This window comes from Ursus maritimus, unplaced genomic scaffold (genome assembly GCF_017311325.1).
Source record: "Ursus maritimus isolate PB19 unplaced genomic scaffold, ASM1731132v1 scaffold_9, whole genome shotgun sequence".
Taxonomy (NCBI): Eukaryota; Metazoa; Chordata; class Mammalia; order Carnivora; family Ursidae; genus Ursus; species Ursus maritimus.
Genome location: NW_024427107.1, coordinates 34,968,016 through 34,994,672, shown reverse-complemented (window position 1 = coordinate 34,994,672; position 26,657 = coordinate 34,968,016). Strand labels below are relative to the sequence as shown.

The following is a 26,657-nucleotide window of genomic DNA, read 5'->3' as shown; positions in this document are numbered from 1 at the left end:
ATGACTTCATAGAGAAGGTAACATTTGAGCAGTCACATCAAGTCTGCTTGATGTGCTTCCAGTGTGGGTGCGGGGGTGGAGAGGGGGAATCCAGAAAGAAGACAGTCAATGCAGAGAGATCTTAAGGACAGAACAAGCACATTCTTCTATGACTAGAAAGAGGAAAATAAAGGAGAGGGGAGATAATGTTGGAAAGCAAGGACAAGGACTTATGTATGAAGGATCTTGGTTATCTTGATGAGGAATGTGAAATTATCTTGTAGGCAGTGGAAAAGCAACAAAAATTGAAGCAAAGACAATTATAGGAACTTGTCCTTGTAACCACTGTACATTTTTTCGCCTGTATCCCCTCTAATTTCATTTCCTGTCTTCTATTAAGTCATGTTCTTAAATTCCTTTAAACATATTCAAGTAGTAATAATCTCTTATAGTTGATATATTGAAATCTGAGGTCTAATTTGATTAGGACCCTTACCTCCATTCCTATTTATCACCATAGGAAGCACAGGAGAAGACACCACTTTCCCCTCGGACTCTAATTCCCATAGGACTTCTCCATTGCTCTCTCTCCCTACATTTTCTTCCCTTCTTATCTTCTGAATCTGTTTACTTTAGAGAAGTTTCAAGTCAATCGTTAGCAAAATCCCCTCAATAATCAACTTATTTTGAATATATTCCTTTTAGGTTCTTTTTTGTCACTAACACTGGTCTCTCCATTGATTATACTCTTTCCCTTACATTCCTTCTGTTTTCTTTTGCATATTCCTTCTACTGCAAGGACTAGAGTCATGGTATATGCCCTGCCTTACTTCTTTTTAATGCTACTTCAAGATTATTCTCCTTTCCTCCTCCAGAAAAACTTCAAGTTTTGACTGTGATTTTGTCAAACTGTTCCATCCACTGTCTCTCCTTGTTATAATCATCTACTGATTCTCAAGTCATTTTCCCTATTCTTTGATGATTTTATCTCCTGGTTCAATCCTACTCTCAACACTATCCTTGTTTTAATTCTCGGTGATCTCAGTGTTGATATAGATCATTTTGCCAATGTTCTGGGCTCTTAGATATTGAATATCCTCTCCAGTTTCATATTCCATCCCAACTCAGGGACTCGTTTCCATGGGTATATCCTTGACATTGCTCTTACAAATCTCAATTTCAAATATCTACTATGACTATCACTGAATATTTTTCTAGCTCACTCATGCTAATATCATGACTAAAAAACACAAAAACAAACAAAAACAAAAAAAACTCTGACCACTTCAGAATTTAAGAGTTGATCTTAAATTGATCTTATTACCTTATCTTGTCACAGTCCTTCCTCATCCTCTCTGCTTTAGCCTTCCTTACATGACACAAATACCATGGTGAAGTCAAAAATCACTGCCTAACATACACCTACAGCTCCTTCTTCTTTCCCTCTGCTTTTCACAGTTACCTAGAGGTACCAAAAGTCTGGTGAAATCCATACTGCCATTTTGATACCTGCATACACACCGCCAAATAAGGCTGAAGAAGGAAGACATAGTGCATAATGAAGCCCATCTTACTTTAAATTCATGATCATGAATGCTGCCTGACAATTAGCTGATATTTCCCTAGTCCTGTCCTTACAACTTATGTATTCAAATATTTCACCCATTCTTCTTTTTCCTTTCTGTTATTCTCTCAGTTGATGAATCTTCCTGTTTCACTAAGCAAATTAAAGCATTCAGAACTTAACACTCAAAAAAAGGAACTCCTGGTTATGCTACCAACTCTCACCCCCACCAACACAAAAAGCAACAAAAACTCTTTTGTCCTACGGTTTTCTCCATCTCAGTGAATGGCAACTTCATTCTTCTAGGTGTAGGGCCAGAAAACGTGGTGCTGTCTTCGATGTTTTTCTTTGCTCACACCTTGCATCTTGTCCTTTAAGAAACCCTGTGATTCTCCTTTCAAAATATATCAAGTATGTCATGTTTCTGTCTACCTCCAGTACTTCCACTTTGGTCCAGGTGACCAGCATTTTTGCCTGAATTATTGCATTAACTTCAGAGATTGAATCATGCTGATTCCCTTATCCACTGTACTTGCTTATCGAGAGCAATCACCAGAGTGGTCCTGTTTGAAATTTAAGTCAGATTGTGTCTCTCTTCCACGCAAAAACTTAAAGTTATCCCCACCACAGTCCGCCTAGAAGCCCAAACCATTACTATTATTTAAAATTCCATACATGTTTTCGTCTCCGACTTCATCTTTTCTCTGCTTTACTATTTCTCCTTATCATTTATCACTATGTAACATTCTGTATATTTTACTTTTCTATCTTGATTCTTTCCAGTACCCATTAAAATGTAAATGCTATAAGGGCAGGGATTTTTCATATGTTTTGTTCACTACTATATTGCCAAAGCCTACATCAATGCCTAACTCATAGTCGGCATGAAGTGAAAGTAGTGGAATGGATGGATGATTTAATGAATGAGATTGTTTTCACATGGCTACATTGTCTAATCTGTTGGGCACAGTAATACTTTTATAGCTGTGTGATTTACTGTAGTAATTCAAAGGATGATCTCTAATCAGACTGAGAGAAGTTTGAATTTCATCTGCACCTTGCTACCTGAATTTGCAAATTGCATTTAATGATCTCCAAGTCTTGTCTTCTCATTTTAAAAATGGACATAATAATAGTAACTGACTCAAAGGATAATTGTAAGAATTAAATGAGAAAACGCAGGTAAAATGTTCAAAATGTCCAGGGCAAAGTTCATAAACTTTTAATAAATCTAGTTAATATTTTTTAATTAAACCTAATACATATTATATTATCTTTCTTTTTGTATCTTGATTTGCACATTTAAGTAATTTTATAAGAGGAGAAAATAAGCTCTCTGAGATTGGAAATGTTAATTTCTATTTCTTTTTAAACCCTTCCAATTTGTTTCACACCAGTATTTAATCAGTTATTCTTTGAGAGTCATGTAGGCCCCTGAAGTGTTTTGAATGGCTCATTTTCAGTCTGGAAGACCATTTGATGAATCAGCCCCATGGTTTCATCCATTTTTCTATGAAAAACTACTCCAGAGTAGGAAAAAAATGTTTGTTATGTACTCTGCTTTTGTGAAAAAAAAAAAAAAAAAAACAAAAACAAAATGAAACAAAAAACCTCTGAAGGGAATTATCACAGTGCATTATAAAAATGTTTGGAAGAAAGTTTTCCAAAAAATGACACTCAAAAAGTTCATTGAAATCATTTGCAATTCATCAGTGCAAAACTTTACATTTTATGTTCAATCATAAACTTTCTACTTAGGATCATGACCCTTAGAAGTATAATAGTCCCAACTGTTGGATGCTCACACAGTTTAAAGTTTTAGAATTAACAAATATACATGTCAGACTGGCTCTTTTGCTCCTGAGCTAAATTATGATGATCCGGAAGGGTGCAACATGTAGGGGCATCAGCAGGGCTGTGACCGCACAAAGTTTCTCTGAGAGTCTGCACTAAATAGACTTCACTGTGCAACTTTTACAGGTGGGAGAGATTTTTTTTTTTTTCTGTGAGAAACAGCCACTCTAAATAAAATATATTTTGTTCAGATCGCATATGAGTTGATTAGTATTTGTATTCACAAAGCTGGGACTAGAATCCTAGTTATAATGACTGCTAGCCTATGACTTTTATTTTACACTTCTGTATTCCTATATTCTAGGCTAATATAAAGAAAAGCCTTCATCTAGGAGTTAAAATAACCTTAAGTTCTTGTCACACCTCTGTAAATGCAAAGATTTGCTGTTCTTGACAAGACTTGTCACCTCTACACCTTAATTTACTCACCTGTGTAAAAGTAGGGATTGTATCTGCCCTGTATTTTTTACTGACTTCTTAGCATTATGTGCAATGTAAAGATATATAAAAGTATATTACATGTTTTCCAATTTGAAGGATTTTTCAACAATAGTAGTAGCAATTTCTGATGCTGCTGCTCTTTCTTCAACTTTTAGTCTTTGTTCTTTCCATTCAGTTTCCAAATTTCTGTGACTATATTAACATTACCTCTGATCCCCCACCTTTTCAAAAATAGAGTATTGGATTATGCCAGTAGAAAATCCAATGATACAATCATACTGATAGTTGAAATAAAGAGTTCCTCCTATTTTTCTTGGGTGAAATTTTGATAACACCAAATTGTCCTTTCCAATCTGTATTTGGATATTAGTTATAATAGCATCTTTTCTTCTCATTTTCACAGGAAATGACTTATTTCTTGTAGCAGTTCACGAACTGGGACATGCTCTGGGATTGGAGCATTCCAATGACCCCACTGCCATCATGGCCCCATTTTACCAGTACATGGAAACTGACAACTTCAAACTACCTAATGATGATTTGCAAGGCATCCAGAAAATTTATGGTAGGTTACCACTGTTTCCTGCTGTGTTTTCTTCTTTGAGAGAGATGCTCTAAGTATATGAGAGAGATAAATACCGAAATAAGAAAAAAATAGCCTGGCCTACTGGCAGAAGTCTTATATCAATCAAGTTTTGTTGGCAACAGTCCAGATGCCTTCTTATACAGATTATAGTAAATTTACACACTGATAAATTTTTCTTATTGAGTTTAATTGAAACCTGCAATTACAGCAAAGGTATGATAAACTTTAGTGTTTAAAATTCAGGTTAAAAATGTAATAAATGAATATAACCGATAAAAACAATGAGAAATACAAGATTTTCTTGTAAGATACTGAGATTTTGGTTAAAACTGACAGATTGACCCTCGGTTTATGATACTTGATGTTAGACAGTTACTAGATAAATCACTTTTGAGGTTGCAAAAAATACTCTTGTGTAATGGCTATAATAAAATGACCTCAAAAGTGTGTAATTATTGACTAAGTGAAAGTTAACAAACATGAGAGTGGAAGTTAACAAATGGCGAAGTTTACTTACACATAATTCAAAATAAATTTCTAATATACTAAGATCATTTTTATTTATGGGGTTCAGTCAGTGAATACAAATTAAGACAAAAGGGAGAAAGACTATTCTACATATTTACTTTAATCCTAAGTCCCTCAACAGAACCATTGACCTTTATAAAGACATTTATTTCACACATAATTGTTAAGAACTTGACATTTATAATTTACATATAGAGAGTATGCTTTACTAAATTAGTGAAGTGATGCTTTCATTTTACAATACGAAGGCAAATATGTGTTATCTGTATGTTAATATCCAGTATCCAGAAGGTGTCATTTGCATTTTTAAATAGCATAGTTTAAGATCACTAAGTTGTTTTGCATTCATTAGTTTTTCAATTTCAGTATCTCAGTGGTAACCATTCTCTCAGGGTTAAAATAGGATTCGGGGGGGAAAGTCAGCTTTTGTGCTGCTCTTTATTTTGGGGATACTGAGAAAAGGGAAATGTCTCAGACTAAGTAGCACATGTGTCGAACGCGCTAGCCTATGCTTAATTTGTGCCATCAGAAATTCCTCTTAAGTGGTTAACTGAGGTTAAGGAAGGCTCTTTCTCATGACCTCATGAATTAGTAGTCTAGACTGAAGGTCTGCAAAAGAATATTCTTTCCATATCTAAATACTAAGTGCGAACAGTTCTGTATTTCTTTTTGAAAACATAAATCCCTTGAGGAATAATGCTTTACATCTGCACCAAATTATATGTGTAAACTTTGGCTTAATTTAGAAACCTCTTTTTAGAAATACTTCTTCACATTAATATTTTACTAGTGGCGTTTTAATCAATAGGTGTTCTAGATTCAGTATTCAAATGAAACTCTCACCTAGCAATTTGTCAAAACATGTCATTAGAAGAAGAAAATGAAAGTCAGGAAAAGGTTATAAATACAGTTGGAGACACAGGGTAGCATAAACTTTGCTTCGTTCATGTTTATCTTTTAGAACTATTTGCATAGAATCATTGTCAAATCTAGGATTAACTTTGGTGGAGCTTACATGCATGGTTCCAGTATTCATCTTCATTTATGTATTATTTATACACCACCTACTTCCAAAAAAGATTTGAAAGCAGCTTTTCCAATAAGGACTCTGGCGAAGCTATAAGAAATATCATTAAAAATTAACAAAGAAAGTTCAGTGACTTGGATTCAGAACTTAGCATGATAAGGACTTTCTGAGAGACTCGGCAGTGGTTTGTTGGGTACGATGGTTTGTTTTTTCAGAAAACATACAATCTTAAAGACTTCTTAGCTCACTTAGTCTGTGCCCTCCCCTCATGAGTGATTGTCCTCGGCAGTAAGCTATCCAGCACTATTCCGGTGTTCAGTGAGCCAAGTGCTTTCCTCATATTTTCAAAGGTCCACCTGACAAGATTCCTCCACCGACAAGACCTCTCCCGACAGTGCCCCCACACCGCTCCGTTCCTCCGGCTGACCCACGCAAGAATGACAGGCCTAAGCCTCCTCGGCCTCCCACTGGCAGACCTTCCTATCCCGGAGCCAAACCCAACATCTGCGATGGGAACTTTAACACTCTAGCTATTCTTCGCCGGGAGATGTTTGTTTTCAAGGTAGGAGGCTGTGATTTTTTTTTTAACGGTAGATCAAGTGTCTACGGTGTCGCTTTAGAAAACAAGTTCTCATTCATTCTCACACTACCTTCCCAGACCTCTCACAGTTAGAAGTTTCAAAAAAGCATCTTAAAAAATAAACGCACAAATGGGCTTAAATGTCTAGCGGAAGATTGCTGTAACATTCTATTTGAGGAATGCATTTATGTCAGCAGAAGCTAAAATGCCTAGAAATGTGAGGGTAAGAAAATGCTGCATGTTACGAACAGATAAAAAAGCATAATTGAAATCATGAATAGGAACTAATAGGGATGATTTGCTTGGGAGCTTAGCCACTTCCAGGCGCACTCGAGCTATTTTATCTTTGATTTGCACATCTTTATGAGATCCCTATGATTTCACTTGACAATTAAAGCATTGTTTTTTAGAAGTGGTAGTGATCATTTTTGCTTGGGGGTCTACTGGTGGAAATTTGAGTTAATACGAAACCATCATTTTGATTTTACAAGTATATGTCGTTGTTTTCTTTAGTCAGGCATTTATATATACCTGATTTGTATTATTTTTCAAGAAGGTAATATTACATTTTGCTAAGTGTGCCTTTTAATGCCATCGGGTTCTCAGACAACACTAACAAGCAGTGTATTAAAGTGAGTTACATAATGAACTTGCAAAGTAAGTTTACTATAATGTTGAAAAGTGAATATAGTGTAATACTGAAAAATATTTTCTCCCTCAGTGTTGTAAACTGATCTGAAAAATTGATGAAAAAATGTTTTATGTTGACATTAGCACATTAAAATAACCACATTTTACCAATACCATCCATTTAAAAATAAAATAATGTGCTCTCTTTTTGGGTAGACGTGAATCAATAAATAATGAAATATTGTCCTACTTATGCAGAATTTCCTATCTACCAGAGGCTACACTTTAAAAATATAGATTTCATATCATTTTTAATAGACAAAGTACTCTATTTCCTTTCTTGGAAAATAAGATTTGGATTTGATATAATATGCACAAGAGCATCATACTTTCCAGGAAAAATCGATGCTTTTGTTCAAACACATGAATAGATTTTTGAATTCTGTAAATGCTCTGCAATGCTTAATTAAAAAACTCTCATTCAATTTAAGTAGATTAATAAATTTAGATTCAAGGAATAAGAAATAAAAGCTTTCTTTCTGTCTCTCTGTATATAGCCACTCGTTGTGGCTCATCCCACAGCAAGTAGTTGAAATGAAAACAAAATGCAGTCATTTGTTTATTCTACAAGACACTAAATGACATTGAAAGATTTTGTTTTCTCTGTTTTGGCCAAATTCCAACATCCTACGTTGATATCGTAGTCGCATCAATAAAGTGATAAACTTATCCGAGAATATGATGTGAAATTGACTCTGGGTACATTCTTTCCCTCCTTCCTATCTGTGTAATTAGATGGCCGATCTCAGAAAAGACTGGTATCTGCATATGTAACGATCATTTTCACCAGCCTTTCTGTTCTGCACACTGGGAGTGTTCTTGATTGACAAAATGAGGTCTTGTGATCACTGGTTCCTGGAATCAGGAATGGATAAAAAGCACATAGACCAACTCTCAAGTAGAATATAGTAGCCACTATTATTAATATCAAAACAGGTATATGAAAAATATGAGTAAGATCTGCTTCTCTAACCTCTCATATCACCTTGGATTCCTTAATCAAAACTCTATAGTACAGAGTTCCTAAGCTCTAATTTCTTTTTTCCGCTGGTCTCTGCCCTCTTTCTAATAATAATTACTGTTGAGGATATCTTCTGATGGGCACTGCATTCTTTTTAATCTCCACTTACTTGGATTTTGTATCACATGGTTTGATAATTTTCATACTCATATCTTCTTCTGTATAACGCCCAGAGTAGTTTTCGAGGCACCAGGGATGTATGAATGGAAGGTAGCACCCCTGTCTTTATGGAGCTCATACTCCAGGAGTGAAGACAAACATGAACTTAAGTACTTTCAAGATGTAGGAGTAAAAGGTACAACATGAACATGAAGGAAAAGTACTGAAGCCTAGTTGAATAGTTCAAGAAAACTTGACTGAGAAAAAGCTTATGCTGAATTTTGAGAGAAAAATTTCTTAGGCACATTAAAGAAATTGGTATTTGGTGTACTAAAAAAGTTGGCATATTGAGGGAGAGAAGATAGACATATAAACACTAGTGCAAAGTGACAAATTATATAAATCGGAAATAAACAAGATTTGATCAAAGCAAAGGAAGTATGATTGAATGATACCTGCTCTTAATTAATAGCTACCATGGATTGGGTAACTAATATGACCCTGAATGTATCTAGGCACTTTACATCCATAATCTCTAAACCTTATAATAACACTGCAAGATGCACAGAATTCTCTATTTTACAAATGAGAAAACTGAGAATCAGAAAAGTTAAGTAGTTTGTCTAGTTACAAGGTTTGTAAGTAGTAGTCAGTAGATGAACACAGGTCTGCCTGATTCTAAATTCTGTGTCTTTCCCACTAAGCTTTGCTACCTGAAAGAGTAAGGGAAAGTTCAAAAGAAAGGTGGTAGGCTTTCAACTATATTTTAAAATAGTAAATATGCAAGAGGTATTTATTGAGCTCCTACTGTGAGATGCTGTTTTAGGCACCGGCCATGTGGTAATAAACAAAACAGCTAGATCCTGGCTTCTTGGTTCTTACATTCTAGCTTTCCAAGTGCTTCACACAGAGGTTCCCCATGGGTCACTGAACTATGTGAGAAAGCATCCATAAATTCTGTTTTCCTTTATTAATAACTGCTGGCCCCCTAAGTTATCCCTTTATACCTAAATAGGCTAGACTAACTTTACCTCAAATTAATGTCATTTCGCCATACCTGTTCTACTTGCCTGAAATTACTCCACCTGTCTGTCTTTGCATGCCTGCCTTTAAAATTTTCTTTTAATATACTCATCATTAGTTTCATAGTTTGCTCCTTATCAGCTATTCCTTCAAATAGATTTTAGGATCACCCACTCTTTGATCTCACTTTTACTAATGTAACTTGATTCTCTACTTTTCTTCATTACAGATTCCCTACACAAATTAGAAACCTCTTTATCTCCCCAATGTTTACTCACCCAACACTCATTTTACTGTAGTTTTAATATCTGGGGCTTCATTGCAAGCCTCTGGTTATCTAAAACTTCCCTCTTTGATGTCTTCCACACGTCCCAAACTCTGACTATTCTTCAACCCCAAATCTCTTTCTAGTGATTTCTGTATTTATTATCTACATTCAATTAGCATGTGTTTAATTTCTGTCTTCTCTATTTCTCATGGTAGTGCATTCCTTAACTAGATATAAACTTCTTCAAAGCAGGGATTGGTTCATGTGGGCTTTGTAGTGCTCAAGCTAATGAATAAGGATCTCGGTATAAGAATTATCTAATGAAAACAGAGCTACTATTGCATTTATACGACATTAATCAACTAATACATTACTGAAAATATTTCGTTCTGCTAGTTTGTTATTCCTTGCCCAAAGATTTCCATGAGCAGATTTACTTAAAATCTGTATGTATGTTTTTACTTAAATTCTGAAAATCTAGATATAAGTAAAAGGTAATATCAGATAATTTTGCTTTCTTCTTAGAAAGGAAACTTTCTTTAGAATGGTAGTTTTAGCATAATTCTTTTTGGAAGCAAACTTCCTCTTCAGAGATTTGATTTACTTTGAGCTTTGCAGGCACTGATTTATTTGAAGTGAGTTCACCTGGATATGCTTCTAAATGGAAATATAACAAGCATTACATATATATAATATTACAACATATATTTTAATTATATAAATATACATATATATATATATATACACATAAATAAAATTCTGTCTTGTCCTGTAGATAAAATTCTGAATATATTCACATGAAAAAGTTAAGCCTTCCATGCAGCTTCATAATCTTTGGGGAATGTAAACCACCTCAAGCAAGGAAATGAAAATCAAAACAAAATGCCAAGAAATAGAGGAATAAAATAGCGATACAACAACAGCTTTGCCCTTCCTCTAAAGAGGTGGTTTTTAAGAGTGTTCCCTGCAGAGCTTACACTGTGTATATCACATGAGGCTGCTGTTGTGACCAACCTGACAACAGGAAGATCTGATTGTTCAAATGAAGATTCAAAGTTCTTTTGGACTACAGGATAAAAACATTGACTATTTAGTTATCTTGTGATGTAAAAGAAACCAGAATTAGCCTAACACAGGGTGTGTTTCAGCACACAATATTTTGTTATGTGGGAAAGAATGCAGTAGTAACTATTATCCTGAAATTGAAGATAGGAAGAAAACCTGTATCCACACCTGGAGTTCTTTTAGCATACGCAGACACGTGTGTGTTCACGCAGACACGTGTGTATGCGTGCACACACGTGTGCACGCACACACACACAGAAGGTTTCACGTGACAACCGATCAGTTCTTTATACTAGGGGAACAAACAAAGGCCCGTGCTTTACAGTAGAGCTAGAAAGGATAGTATTAAAAGGCAAAGCTCTTGTGGAACAGCATTCGTGGAAGTATGGTAAAGTGTCTTCCCAATTAGTAGAGAAGAACAAGGCTTAAGGCTCTGAGTAAGGAAAGCATTTCATTGTTTACCAAAAAAAAAAACCCACAAAAAACAAAAATGAGAAAGCAAACCAACACAGAAATCATTTGGTTCTTTTTTCTTTACCAAATTCTTGTCTATTCATGCTTATTCATCACAAAACTATACGTTCTTTTTTTTCCACAATAATATTTTTTTATTATATTATGTTAGTAAGTTGGTACAGCCACTCTGGAAAACAGTGTGGAGGTCCCTTAAAAAGTTAAAAATTGAGCTACCCTGTGATCCAGCCATTGCACTACTGGGTATTTACCCCAAAGATACAGATGTAGTGAAGAGAAGGGCCATATGCACCCCAATGTTCACAGCAGCATTGTCCACAAAACTATATGTTCTTAAATATGACCATCTTCACTTATGGCTACCTACTTAATTCTACTGAAGAATCATAGTCCCTTTTATTTCCACAGAAACAGACCTGTCCAGATTCTGCCCTTATTAACACTAGCTTAACTTCGATTAAAAGTACAATGTCTCATTAGCCTAGCCTAGTAAGTATAGGGTATGACCCAATTTCACTTGAAAGATGGTGGTTTTTTTCATAAAAGAAGAGATTTTATATGAGAGACAGAGAGAAAGATTGAGAGAAGTTCAGGGGGTGGGGAAATGGGGAGACATTGCACAAAGGGTAAAACTTTTAGTTTTAAGTCCTGGAGACCTAATATACAGCATGGTAACTATAGTTAATGATAATGTATCACTTACTTGAAATTTGCTAAAGTAGATCTCAGTTGTTCTCACCATAATATATCTATATCTATATATCTATATATCTATATATCTATATATCTATATATCTATATCTATCTATCTATCTATCTATCTATAAAATGTATATGGAGTTAACTATGTGAGGTGATGGATAGGTTTATAAGTTTGACTGTGGTAATCATTTCACAATGTATACTTATAACAAATTGCCAAGTTGTATACCTTAAATATATACCATTTTTATTTATCAATAGACCACAATAAAGTTGGGGCAAAAGCCAAGGTTCTTTCAGTTGCCCACAACGCTACATGATCACTGTATTTTTCTTTACCTCTCTGATCTCACCTCCTTTTTCTTAACCTGCTCATTTTTACTCACTCAGTGACAACCACACTAGTCTCCCTGCTGTGTTTGAACTTGCCAGGCACTCCCAGCTTTGCAGGTTTTTCCCTGTTAAATACCAAACACTCACATATCTTCCAGATTTCTGGGGTTGTTTGTAAAGCAGCAGAAGTCTATCTCCAATCTCTATTCCTGCGCAGTCTGCTGTTACAGAGGTCTGCATGAGGCTAGATATATGAAAAGAAACAACAATATTTGTAGAAATTCGTAAGAGTTTATTGTGGGTTGTATAAGCTTTGTGCCATTTTTGTGACTCTAAAGAATAGATTTGCCATTTACCATTGGAAGAATTCTCTCCCAGCTCTTAATCTAATGATATCATTCATTCTTGTTGCATACTTGTATGTCCTTGTTTACATCAGTATAGAATAATGCTTAAACTTTTAGACATTAGAGATAGACTTGGAGTGAGATCGCATTTGTCATAGGCTCCAGACAAGGGCTGGAACTACTCCTGTATTTACTGCTGGATTGTGCCATGTCCTGAACATAGCAGACAATAAATATTCTTAAAAATATCTCTGAGCTTACTTTCCTTATCTGTACAATGGCTAATAATTCCGTCATAAGTATATAGTAAGCTCAGGAAATGGTAGCTTTTATGTAGCAAGACAGACCTGGCTTTTGGAATTACTCACTATATGCATTAACTCAAATTCCCATGCTGTTTGAAATTATTATTTAAAATAACTTTTAGCTGAGTAAAGATCAGAGAATATGGCTGTAATTTGTATTTTATAAGGGAAAGGAATAGAATGGTTTGTGATTGTTGTTGTTCATATCACTTTATTCAATGAAATAATTTAAAATATTCTGTTGTCAGATGGGGGTGCATGGGTGGCTCAGTCAGTTAGGCTTCTGACTGTTGGTTTAGGCTCAGGTTATGATCTCATGGGTCTTGGGATCGAGCAGGTCTGAGTCAGGCTCCATGCTCAGTGGGGAGTCTGCTTGAAGATTCTCTCCCTCTGCCCCTCCCCCCACTCATGCGCTCTCCCTCTTTCTCTCTCTCAAATAATTAAATCTTAAAAAATATATATTCTGTTGTCAGAGAATCCAAAAAGTGTTTAAGAAAGAAATACTTAGAGAAATTACACAACCAAGTGTAATCTAAAATTACTCTGAGTCATAGTTCAATTCCAGGAAGTATTAACTGATATTAATAGTATATTGTAGTTGGGGCTAGATTCACAGTAGACCAAAGGGAGCAATTGCCAAGACACTGTGAGCAGAGTATTAATTAAATTTCCTTGTAGTACAAAATCACAGTCTTTCAAATATTTTGGGTAAGTAAACATTTTAGGAAGCAACTGGAATTATGTGTAATACTGGATTTTAATGTCAATATTAATTGATTTTCAAAATATTTGTATTCTCTATCACTTAAGATTTACTCCTTGAAATATTTAAATTCTTTACTGACATTTCCTGACTGTTGGGGCAAGCATCTAAGTATTCAGAAGAATGGATTCACAGTCACCTACATTTCCAATCTTCTCTCTAGTCTCCTTATTTTTAGGTGACTTCAAACATTTTAAGCATATATTTGGATACTTGTTTTGGATTCAGTAAAACTTTTTATTAATAACATAAAATAGAACGTTTAATTTATGCTTACAAATAGGCCCATAAATACAGAGAACAATGGGTGTTTGACAGAGAGGAGGGGGTAGGGGAATGGGCAAAGTGAGTGAAGGGGAGTGGGGGGTACAGGTGTCTAGTTACAGAATGAATAAGTCATAAGGATGAAAGTACAAAATAGGGAATAGAGTCAATGGTGTTGTATTAGCAGTGTATAGTGACAGACGGTAGCTACATTTGTGGTGAGGACAGCATAAATGCAAACCGGTGCAGCCACTGTGGAAAACAGTGTAGAGGTTCCTCAAAAAGTTAAAAATAGAACTACCCTATGATCCAGCAATTGCATTACTGGGTATTTACCTAAAGAATACAAAAATACTAATTTGAAGGGATACATGCACCCCAATGTTTGTAGCAGCATTATCAACAATAGACAAATTATACAAACAGCTCAAGTGGCCATCAACTGACAGATGTATAAAGAAAATATGGTATATATGATATATGGACTATTACTCAGCCATAAAAAATGAAATCTTGCCATTTGCAATGATGTGGATGGAGCTAGACAGTATTATGCTAAGCGAAATAAGCCAGTCAGAGAAAGACAAATACCATATGATTTCACTCACATGTGGAATTTAAGAAACAAAACAAATGAACATAGGGGGAGAAAATAGAGGACAACCAAGAACCGGGCTCTTAACTATAGAGAACAAACAGATGGTTACCAGAGGGGACGTGAGTGGCAGGATGGGTTAAATAGCTGATGCAAATTAAGGAGGGCGCTTGTGATGAGCACCGGGTGTTGTACGTAAGTGCTGAATCACGAAATTCTATCCCTGAAACTAACATTACACTATATGTTAACTAACTGGAATTTAAATAAAAAATTAAAACAAAAATCACTATGTTGCACACCTGAAACCAATGTAACATTGTGTGTCAACTATATTTCAATGGAAAAAAAGTAAAAAAAATACATATATATATATATGCTTTCAATGCATTTATTGGAAACTAAGCTATGTTTTATCATAGTTTGATATAAATTTATAATATGAATAGAAAAATTCCATATAGTCATGCAAAAATGTTCTCTGAAAGTATATTAATTGTGAGCTAATTTGAAAAACCCTCTCACTCCAAGCAATATCAATCTTCCTATTCTACAATTATTAATAATCTAAGTCTTTTCAGTATCAAAAATATTTTTTATTCCATGTTTGTCATAATCTATAGCTTATATTGAGATTTTTACAAAGAAAGTGGTCACTTTCACAATTTATTGCTCAGAGCACTTTTACCTTAATGCAAGATTATTATTTTTTTTTTTTAAGATTTTATTTATTTATGTGACAGAGAGACAGCCAGCGAGAGAGGGAACACAGCAGGGGGAGTGGGAGAGGAAGAAACAGGCTCATAGTGGAGGAGCCTGATGTGGGACTTGATCCCGGTACGCCGGGATCACGCCCTGAGCCAAAGGCAGACGCTTTAACGACTGCGCTACCCAGGCGCCCCTTAATGCAAGATTAATAAGCAGTTTAGTTCAAGATTTATACTATGCATAAAATGTAGATTTTCTATTAGAAGTTTTGAAAATAGCACTTCTCCAGTTTTTTTCTTTCATATTTGGCATTTGTGACTGTACCACTTTTGACCTCTTATATTTCTGTGAAGCAGAAATGAGACTTTATTTTTCCCATTCCCTTTTAAAACTTTCAGTTAACAATGTTGTGATTATCATTGTGCTTTGTGGAGTATGTGAAGTTATTTAAACATTCAGCCAGCTCTTCAGAATTTCTTAAAAGCATTTGTTTATCTTTTGCATGTTGAAATATATAAAACATGTAGAAATATATAAAATAGAGGCTAAAGCTATCATTATTTGCAAATTGTGTGACAGTCTGCCTGAAAAATTCCTCGAAAATCAATGGTGGTGATGTTGGGGGGTGGGCGACTATTAAGGGTGTTAAGAAAGATGTCCTGAACCATAGTAAAACAGTGAAATACAGCTTTTCTAATAAGCACTTGAACTATATAATTGAAAAATATTTTTCTTGACATAAAAAAGCCACTGATAGGATTAAATTTAACTAATGGTACTTGTCCTAATGGCAGCATTCAATAAATATTTATTAAATGAACAACATTTGGGGGCACCTGTGTGTCTCAGTCAGTTAAGCATCAGACTCTCGATCTCAGTTCAGGTCATGATCTCAGGGTTGTGGGACTGAGCCCCACGTCAGGCTCCACGCTCAGTGGGGAGTCTGCTTGAGATTCTCTCTCACCCTCTCCCTCTGCCCCTCCCCCAAACTCTCTCTTTCTCTCTCTCGAATAAAAAATAAATAAATCGGGACGCCTGGGTGGCTCAGTTGGTTAAGCGTCTGCCTTCGGCTCAGGTCATGATCCCAGGGTCCTGGGATTGAGTCCCACGTCGGGCTTCTTGCTCAGCAGGAGCCTGCTTCTCCCTCTGCCTGCCACTACCCCTGCTTGTGCTATCTCTCTCTCTCTCTGAAAAATAAGTAGAAAAAATAAAAAATAAATAAATAAATCTTTTTAAATATGAACAATGTTTTTACTTCTAACTCTATCTTCTTTGCATTTAACTTCCATGAGGGAGGTTCTTGACTACTTTGTTCATTCTTCTATATGTGCTTCTTATGATACTTTAAAGTTTCAGAGCATTATATTATGTTTATTTACTTATATTTATATTATAGAAATTTATTTATATTATGACAGTTTTAAAGAAGGTATAATTTATATCAATGGCAAATGAGTAAGATTGAAAAAATATTTCAAGTTTAAACTACAGCATTGATATATCTTACAATAAAAAAGGAAGTGTGCATAGTTTCCAAATTAGTAATCCCCTACATGGTAATTCATCCTGAAATAATTAAGTAAATCTAAAATGAACAATGATATTCATCACAGCTTTCTTGCCAGTAGGAGAAAATTTTGCAAGCAGCCCAAATTATCCAGTAATATGGTAGTGGTGTAGCAAATAAATAGTATGTCAACTGAAAGAAATAGAATGTGATCATTTAAAAGGTTAATTAGGGAGAATGTATGAAACAATAGGACATGATTATAACATATACACAAGTATAGAAGAGTAAAATTTAAATTTTTACATATCATGAATTGCATTATTTGAAATATGTATTGACAAAAAAGGGAAATTACAGAAAAATGATGTCAGACAAATCTTAGAATGATGGAATTGTGAATACCTTTTAAAAATCTGTAGTGTAGTGATGCTGTATATACATTTGGTAGCTCAAAATATAGTGGCATAAAAGAAGCTTGGTAACTGTGAAGGTTGTAACACATTAAGTGACAGTGAAGCCATATCATTTTCAAAAAATACAGGTAGGCAAAAGCTATTAAAGTATTCAATGACTTTTACCTTGGACTGTGACTAAAAATGTCCTTGTTCAAAATTACAGTGACAACTTTCAATAATATAATTTAACCTGGCTAGCAAAGATGTCCAATGAGATGAGGATCCGTGCCCACTATTCATTAATCTTGAGTAGGATTAGCCTCCTGTGAATCAAGCTCACTAAATGTCTGTTTATCTACAGTTTTGCCATTTTGTAGGCACCATGGTGAGAATTTTTTCAGTTTACTATAGAAATACTTTAAAATGCAAAGTGACGTGATTATTTGGCAATTAATCCAGAGAGTATTGTTAATTTATACAACATGAGGACTGCTATATAGCAATGTTTGTCAGTTCAGAAACACTGATAAACTGTAAGCCATGTAGAGCACTGAGCACAGAGACTGGTACACAACAGATGTTCAAGTAATTTCAGCAACTGCTATTATCATTGTAATAGTTGCTGATGATGTTGTTATTATTACTAGCACTGTCAGTGTTGTGAGAAGCTCTGTGGTTGACCGTAAAGAGTTGCAAAGGAGTCTATGACTACAATCCTTGCTCTTAAGAAACTAACTATTGGTACTCTTTCATTCATTCTTTTTTATTCTTCAATGAAGTTTTGACTGGCTACCAAAGAATAGCTAGACATTGGGAATGACATGATGACCAGGTCACCCTCTGTTCTTTTCCTCGGGGAGATAACAGTCTAGCAGAGGAGCTATCAGTAACTAGATCACCTTAATGCATCATGATGTGCTGTAATAGGCTAATGTGAGTGCAGTGGGGACACAATGGAAAAAGCCACATAAACTGGGAAAGGCTTCTCTAATCTGCATCTGTAAGAACGACGTAAAGTTAGCCAAGCTCAGAGGTAAGAAGGGGTGTGGTGCAGTAGGAAGCTAATCAATTTTGTTATAAAAACCAAAGCAGGGAAATGGAAAAATGAAGCTGGAGAGACACAAGTGGGACTCCTTCATATAGGATCTTACATGCCCTGTTGAAAACTTGAGGCTTTGTTCTGCAGGCTCAGTTAACTGGCCAACAGACTTGACCCAGGAGTGACCAGGTAGGAAAATAACGTAGGGAACAGAGCTAATGACAAACGTTGAACAAATGGTGGCTCTTGGGAGAGGAACGGCTAAGAGGAAGACAAAGCCCCATTCCTAAAAGATGGGATTGAAGACAACTAGCAAAACAGGGATTTGAAGATCAGGACAAAAAAGCAGCCCTAAGAATGCTGCTCTAGGAATGGGTGGCTGGACTAGGACTGAATTTAAAAATCAAGCAAGCAAGCAAGCTTGCCTTTAAATGTCACAGGGAGCTGAAATTATGAAGGGACTCAGAGAGGGCCAAAGAACAACATGTCTGACCGGGAACTGGATGAGAAGTACCAGGTCTTTCAAGAATATTGAGAATATTGAGACTTCTGTAAAAAAGAAGTTACAGTGTTTCCCTTTCTCTGTAAAAATGTTATTTACTGAAACTTCACTCACGAAAAGGTGCATCGTATTCTTAATCTGTCAGGACAGGAAGCATTTTTATGGAGAATTAAACGTGGATATTGTGAAACCACTCTTTTTTGCATCTCACCTGGAAAGGTTGCTGAGTCTCTGCATTCTTTGGGCTGCACTACTCTACTTGTGAAGTGCCGTTATTTGTAGCAGTTACTGGTGAGACCATGAAGCGAACAAAGACTGTTATATCCTTGAGCTGAAGCTCAAAGGAGCTGATGGAAGAGCTGACCACTTGTGTGCCCCTGACACATAAACCTCCTCGTCCATAATCCTGAAGTCCCTTGGAAAAGACAACATTTTCCAAGTTGCCTACGGCATTTGCACTTACTATCAGAAATAGAAATGCCGGAGCTTCTGCTTGGTTCCTCAAACTTTTTCATGTAATACTGTAATTGTGTTAAAATATCTTTATCATGTATATCAACCTAGTTTCTCTGTTGCTCACATAAACAAAAGAACAGATAGAGGATCAAACATAAATTTTGTGAAGAGAATTCTGAACACTGTTGAAAAAAATCATACGGTTTACTAAATATACATGTAAGGGCAATTCCTCTACTTCCCTCCTGGGTATTTTTGGGAGATGTTTTTTCCTTGCATAAATATATAATATGGGAAATAGTTTATGTAGGAAACTATGGGAAGTGGTTATTGATACATAGTTACATTTAATTAATTTATTTAGTTGAAAATCTGGATTGAGTCTCTTTGTGTTTAAAAAAATATACTAGGTTATAGTAAAAATGGAAAAGCCCAGGCTTTGGATACTTGTATGACCGGGATTCCACAACTGAGCCTGAGTTTCTTCTCGAAGATAAGAATCTTTGTGCTACTTGCTTAAAGAGCTTACTACTCATTGCAGGGAAACAGACATTAATCACTGAATCGGAAGACAAATAAAATTGTACCTATAGTAACTTCAAAGAAAAGAAAGTATATGGTGCAATAAACACATATAAATATTTGTTTTGTTTTAGTTTTAAAAAACCTGATCAATAATATCCAGGAAGGCTTTTCTGAGGAAGAGATAACTTGAACTAACAATGAACTATCCCCTGTTTCATGGAAGAAAAACTATATATTCTATTGAAAATAAATTTAGGCTAAAAGTCAGGAGGCCTGGGTTCTGATGCCAGAATATTGTTAACATGATAAGCATTTCCTTTTTGGACTATATATTTCAGAGATACCAAATAAGGCAGTTAATAGCTAGATAATCCATCTCACAATGAGATAAGATATGTGAAATGTGTTTGAATGTTTAAAAGAGATGCACTAATGTGAGACATTGTCATGACTGGCACAAATTTAAAAAATTTTTTTTAATGTATAACACCAATATGTCACTTTTACAGTTTTAAATTTCATGAAGTCAGTATATGTTATATTGGAAGCTTCAGGGGTCTTAAAAACTAGGTTTCTAAAGAGTGTGGTTACCAAAGTAATAGTTATCAGAAGTGATATGAAACCTGAAAAGTATGACAAATTAAAATCAAGGTTGGGAAGTAAAGTTTTAACTAAATACCATCCATCTTGCTCATCCTCTTTGGCTTTCATTTAAAGAATTCTGTTTTCCCATAGTGAATAAATTGATTCTTATATTCTTCTTAGAATATGTATATAGAGTGGCTCTTGTGAAGCATTCCATAAGTTAGATTTTGTGAAAATAATTCATTTTGAACATATCCCTTATTACAGCATTTCTAAGAAAAAGTGAAATTATAATAACAGGGTAATTTATTTTGCTGTAATTGTGGTGATTAAGGTAAACAATTCACCATAAAGAACCCATATATTTTTTATTCATGGAATGAGAGAAAAATAAAATAATTCTATCAACATCTAAAAGTTTTCACAAGTTTACCTGTAATTTTATTTACAAATTTATAGACTTGTTCACTTACTTGGCTTTATTTTTTATATAGGGAAATTGATTTTCATAACACTGTAGTTGAATTTACTTTCACATCAAACTTAGAGCTGGGTTATGTTGATACTGGGCACTAAAGTTGTCTTCTACTTTGCTTTCCTTTTCTTTAAAGTCAATGAGTGTTAAGAATTTCCAACTAAGTGTTTGGTTTCAGGGTTTTGTTTTTATTTTTGTTTTTATTTTTAAATTTGTAAATCTATCCTTGACCCTTGAATTAAATACTTGCCGTGTTATAAAGAGTTAGACTAGGTCAAAAGGAGGTCTGGCTGTTTGCCAAGGGTTTTGTGGAGGTATTCCCTGTCACACACCCTGTTAGGGTGGGGACAGGTTATACAAGAAAAAAAAATCATGTGATTTAGGGTGGGTGGGGGCTTTGGGTTATGTGGTATCCATTGACCTAGATACTGAATCCAATCATGTGGACAGCCAATCAATCAGACATGCCTGCAAAATAAAGCCCTGACAAAAATTCAAGACACTGAAGCTCAGGTGCCCTTCCCTGTTTGGCAGCAGCCCATGGATATCATCACACACTGATACCAGGATGGTAATGTACCCCTAGGATAATGGAAGCTTCTCAGATGCTACTCTATGAATCTCTTCCTTTAGCTGATTTTTGATCTGCATTCTCTCCCTATAAGAACTGAAACCTTAAAGTATAATAGTTTCCAGTGATTTTTTTTTTTTGAGTCTTCAAATCTTAGAATGTTTTTGGGAACCCCTGAACTTGTGTGAGAAGTGAGGGTGGTCCTGTGTGGAATCTTCCCTCTATCTAACTTTATAGTTGGACCCTACCTTGTTGCAGTTGGTGTCAGAAGTCTTGGGCAGTCTTGGCAATTTGGAGGACTATGCTCTTAACTTCACGTTGGCTAATTCTAGGAATTTGACAATATCCAAATCTCCAAAAATTTTTAAACTCAGTGACAGCTCCACATTCTTCAGTTTAAATTCATGTTTTGAAAAATTAAATAGCTTATAATGTATTATCTTTTCTATAAGAATGCCTCTTAGAATCTGAACATATCTTTAGCAAACTTATTTGTAAATTTCCTTATGATTGATTTTCATTTTCAGATTGGAAGGATGGGGCATTCTCATGTCCCAAGCCCTAGTCCTTTTCTGTTCCCATAGTTTGAGTAGAATGTTTGAGTAGCATGAATTATACATGGAAACAATCCTTGGCAACTTATTTTCTAAAGATAAATATAGGTCATATTCTGATTTAACTTAAAAATGAGTAATTTTTTTCCTATCAAATAGTAAAAATTTTCAACTAAAATCATAAAACATTTTTCCCAATTTGGTATATCAGAACTCATATTGAAAGTTAATTCACGGTGATGGGTAGTAAGGAGGGCACGTATTGCATGGTGCACTGGGTGTTATACACAACTAATGAATCATCGAGCCTTACATCGGAAACCAGGGATGTACTGTATGGTGACTAACATAATATAATAAAAAATCATTATAAAAAAAAAGTTAATTCACAAGGGGAAAAAAAGTTAATTCATAGAAAAAGTTAAAAGAGCTGATTTTACAGTAGACATCACTAAAAGGGCTTTGTGACCTCAAATATTTAAAACACTGCGGTATGAAGGGGGCCTATTCTGTGTTATGTGCGGAGGCAGAATAGGAACCAACATTAGGAAGGCAGATTTTGCCTCTGTAATGTTCCTCACACTGAAATTGTCACTGCTGAGGCCATATGCTCAAATTTCAAAGACCGAGGTGAGATTGCGCTACTGAACCTAGTAAATATGATTACTTTTAGTGTTTTCAGTGTTAGAACTTATAGTTATTAGGATGTTTTCTCATGTTTCTAGTGATGAATGAGTCTGTCTGGGAAATTAAAGAAAATTAAGACATATACACTCACACAACTCCACATTTAGATGGTACTTGCTATAGGAGGGTGTGACTTTCAGGTGAGGGTTGAATATTTTATGAATTCTGTCAGCCTTCACATTGCCTGCTGGGAAGGCTTCTAATCAATCTTCTTGACAGGGGCTATCTCCGGACATAACACTTAGTTCAGCAGTAAATTCTATACCTAAGGCCTCAGATGAAGGACCAAGAACTTAAGTTCCTTGTTTTTTTAAACTAGTTCTATTTATCCCATTTATTTTTAAAAATACCAAAAGGCAAAAAGCAAAAGCAGTGATCCTCTGAAGAAACAAGAAAGTAGGAAATAAAATTCTCAATTTTGGTCAAGAAGTCATTGACATTTGAATTTGAAATATAGACACTTGAAAGTACTGATTTCATTTTAATATGGTGTGGCCATATTACAGTTTTTTACAGTTTTTTAAAAAATAATTCAGTGTATTAAACATTTCTTCCTTAATATCCCTATGGGATCTAGGGAAACAACCCATAATCAAACTCAGTATTTCTTCACTGAAACTTCTAAGTTGTCCCAATAAATCAGAGTTAAAAGTCTCTAAAAAGTCTCATGGCAGTTCACATCAGGCTTTCTGCCAAATAAATTTGTTCCAAACTCAAGAAACAACTTTCTTTTTTCAAGCTGTCTGATTTTTACAGTTGTGAATAAGAGATTATAGACATAAAGAGTGAATATTGTACAATAATGTAAATAAATGGTATTTTGACTATTTTTTTTCCTTTAATGCTATTTCAGGAATAACATTATCTGTTTGGAAACTTTATGAGGTACAAATAGTGAGAAGTTGTGTGCAGTAAGAAGTTTAACAAGTTACAGTTGGCTTTTTTATATCACTCTCTTATTTACTGTTCTATTCCCAATGCCTAGCAAAGCTCCTAGCTTTTGGAGGTGAAAAATAGGTCATTATAAAATGAGTGAATTCTAGATAATCAGTTACTTAAAAAGTCTTTTGAATGCTCAGCTAATAACTTGACCATGTTATTCAAGAAGATACTTTCAGGGACACCCTTACATTTTCATAGAATCATTTGATAATTAGGAATAGATTCATGTTTAAGGGCTATACTCAATTTTGAAGTGTATTTCATGAGAGCGGAAAATCATCATACAAACAATACTCATCAAGAGGGGTTTTTGTTGTTGCTCATCTTTTAAATATTTGTAAATAGGATAGTCACTAGTATGAATTTTCATTAAGTTTTAGCAGAGTTGGAAACTTGTCGACAATCCCCATTTTCCCTACAAGTTTATGTCTAAACTGAAAGAGAAACTAAAAAATTCCATTCTGTAAGGTAGTTATGGTATATATCTCTATGATCCTAGGTCATAGAGATAAGTGAATTACCCCGATGTACAAAAGACCAAAGCCAGAGTCCAGAATCAAAACCAGAACCCAAAGCTCTTAGTCTGTACTCCTTACAGTGCCATTTGGCTTTGTTTCCAGTGGCAAAAGAAAAAAAAAAAACAATCTTTTGGACATTTCAGTCTATCTGTAACTGTAATAATTACAATAAGCTTGCAAAAAATTTAAGGCAATTTTCAAGGCAAAATTCATAGTTTTTTTTAAAATGCCTTTCAGCAAATTGTTGCCTTCTTTCCCGCTCTACCACTAACCATTGCCAGTAGTAAAATATTAATGTACTGTAAAATCTGTGAAGCTCTGCCTTTTATTTTTGTACCTAATCAACTCTCTCTATAATTTTGTAACCATGTGGCCCACCCTGAATTACCGTTACAAGCTATATGCATTAATAATATGGAAACTACAGGAATGAAATAAGCCTTTGAAAGTGGTTAGGAAGGCCAAAGAAAGAAAACTGAAATCCTTTTGACAAGCAGTTTCTGAAGCTGCTGACATTCCTTTAAAGGCTTTTTCGTGTTGGCACAGAGAGAGGCTTTGCGTAGCACACAAAGTAAAACCTATTAAGTGCTGCTCCAGTACAGGAGGGCTAACAGTTCTCCATGAGACCTGGAAAGAAAATGGACAAACTTTCCTATTGCTGACCTTTCAGCTTGAAATTATGTTTTTGAAGTGCTGGATGAGGGAAAGAAAGACATAACTTCTTTTGGGATGTGTTGCTGGTCAGCATCTACCTCTTTCCTTTCCTTGAGAGCTGTGTATTGCAATGAAATATACATTTTATAAATCATAGAAATAAAGAGACATTTTGAAACCTGGATCCATACTACATAAACTAAAGAATAGTCAGAACATAGCAAGAGGGAAAAATGTACTATTTCTTTTGGTTACCTCATGTTTTACGATTTTGGCCACTAAAAACTTTTGAAAATAAAGCAATAATCCCTCTTACTTGGCACTGAAAGCAATGTTAATGTAAATTTAAAAATTATTTAACAATATCATTATCTAATACTCATTTTTACTCTTCTAATTGCTATCAAGAATTTCAGATAACTATAATTTTTTTACAAAGTAGTCTACAAATTAATAATGGCACAAAAATAGTCTTAATAAATTATCTTGGTAGTAATAGTATTTGTCAATAGAATCCTGTGGTTATCTTGCATGTATTTGTTATTTGCAAGGATTCTGTTGGGTTATATAGGGGAAACCAACGTAGAATAGTTAGAGTTAAAGCATGTTTGGGGAAAAGAAATGAATATAATTATCCTACATTAAAAATACACCATCATGCTGCCCCAAAAACCCACAGTATGTGGTTATGTTGTACATGAAATAAAGAGTTCTTTCTGTTATTTCCAGTAACATACTCCACTCTGGTCTGGGCCCAAGACAGACCCGCCTTATACTAAATAAATGTTATGGTACTTCATATTAAAGTGAGAATTCAGTGTGGGTTTTGGGCAGAGACTGATACAGCATGTACAGGTTGTTTTCTTAAAGGTCTTTAATTATGCATTTCAGACATGAAACATATATAGCATCACTGAAATTGCTAGTATATACATGAAAATAAAAGGGAAAAAGGTGTTAAAGGTTGCATTTTGTGTTCAACTGTAACCCAGACATTCCTGAAACAAGGTATAAAACTTAAGCATTTGTAATCTACCTCTCCAGGTAAGTCCTAAAATGATGTCTCTTCTGCTTTAAAAATCCCATTTTGGGGTTATTTTAAAATGTCAACAATTATTTGTATTACTTTTTATAATATAAAAACTTTATATATATAAATATATTATCTTTATATATTTATATATATTATATTTTGTATATAATATAATATACATAATATAATAATATAAAAACATTATAAAACTTTTACATTAAATTTCATTTGTAAAATATGCAAAAAACAACCAAAATCTGGATATAGAAGAAAATTAAGGTCGTGTAAATCAGAATTGCATTGTACTTTGAGATGCTAAAAATGTCTGGGTTGGAGTCCAACTGTTACTCAGTGGTGGAAGTCACTGTGTTTCAAGGTATAGTCCTTGGGTTTATGGGCAGGCTGCCTCAGTGGTTCAGGCTCTAAAAAATTCAGTTAATAAATTAAAATCACAAAGCCTGGCTGATGCATGAGCTAAAATGACAACTTATCAGTTTACAGTAATAATTATAATTATCACAAAGAAAAATATGAATTATTTATGATCAAAAAAATTTTGCATTATAAGCCATAGAATAATCAGAAGGCTCTTTCTGAAATGGTTGGACAATCTTAATGGTGTCCTTGGAGCCATCATTTTTTGGTAGCCTGATACTCCCGGAGTTACTGCTGGCACATAGTTGAAATTTACATGGTTACATCTGTTAGGTTTTCCAGATATACCCTCCCTAGTATTGAGTGCCCCTCACCAAAATCTGCCTATTTGTACCCTCTTTTCTAGACAAGGTACAGTCAAAATCACCCATTTTAAATTCCACTTCCACTTACAGTGTTAACTAACTTGAATTTAAATAAAATCTTGCAAGAAAAAAAAATTAAAAGAAAGAAAACAAAACTTCCACTTACAGAGGATGTCTTGAGAATAGGGAGGACCTGAGACTTACATCCCTTGTCATTCTTCAATAGATTTACATCCCCAGTTTCCCCAAGAGATA

The 26,657-nt window shown here is 34.7% G+C and overlaps 1 protein-coding gene across 1 annotated transcript in view; it reads left to right on the top strand.

Moving 5' to 3' along the window:
* The window catches only part of MMP16 (matrix metallopeptidase 16), a 281,580-nt gene that overhangs the window by 197,770 nt on the left and 57,153 nt on the right, over positions 1–26,657 (top strand). The window contains exons 5-6 of the mRNA XM_040625800.1: positions 4,242–4,403; positions 6,330–6,541. Coding sequence (XP_040481734.1) covers positions 4,242–4,403; positions 6,330–6,541 — 374 coding nt within the window. The remainder of the gene's footprint in view (positions 1–4,241; positions 4,404–6,329; positions 6,542–26,657) is intronic.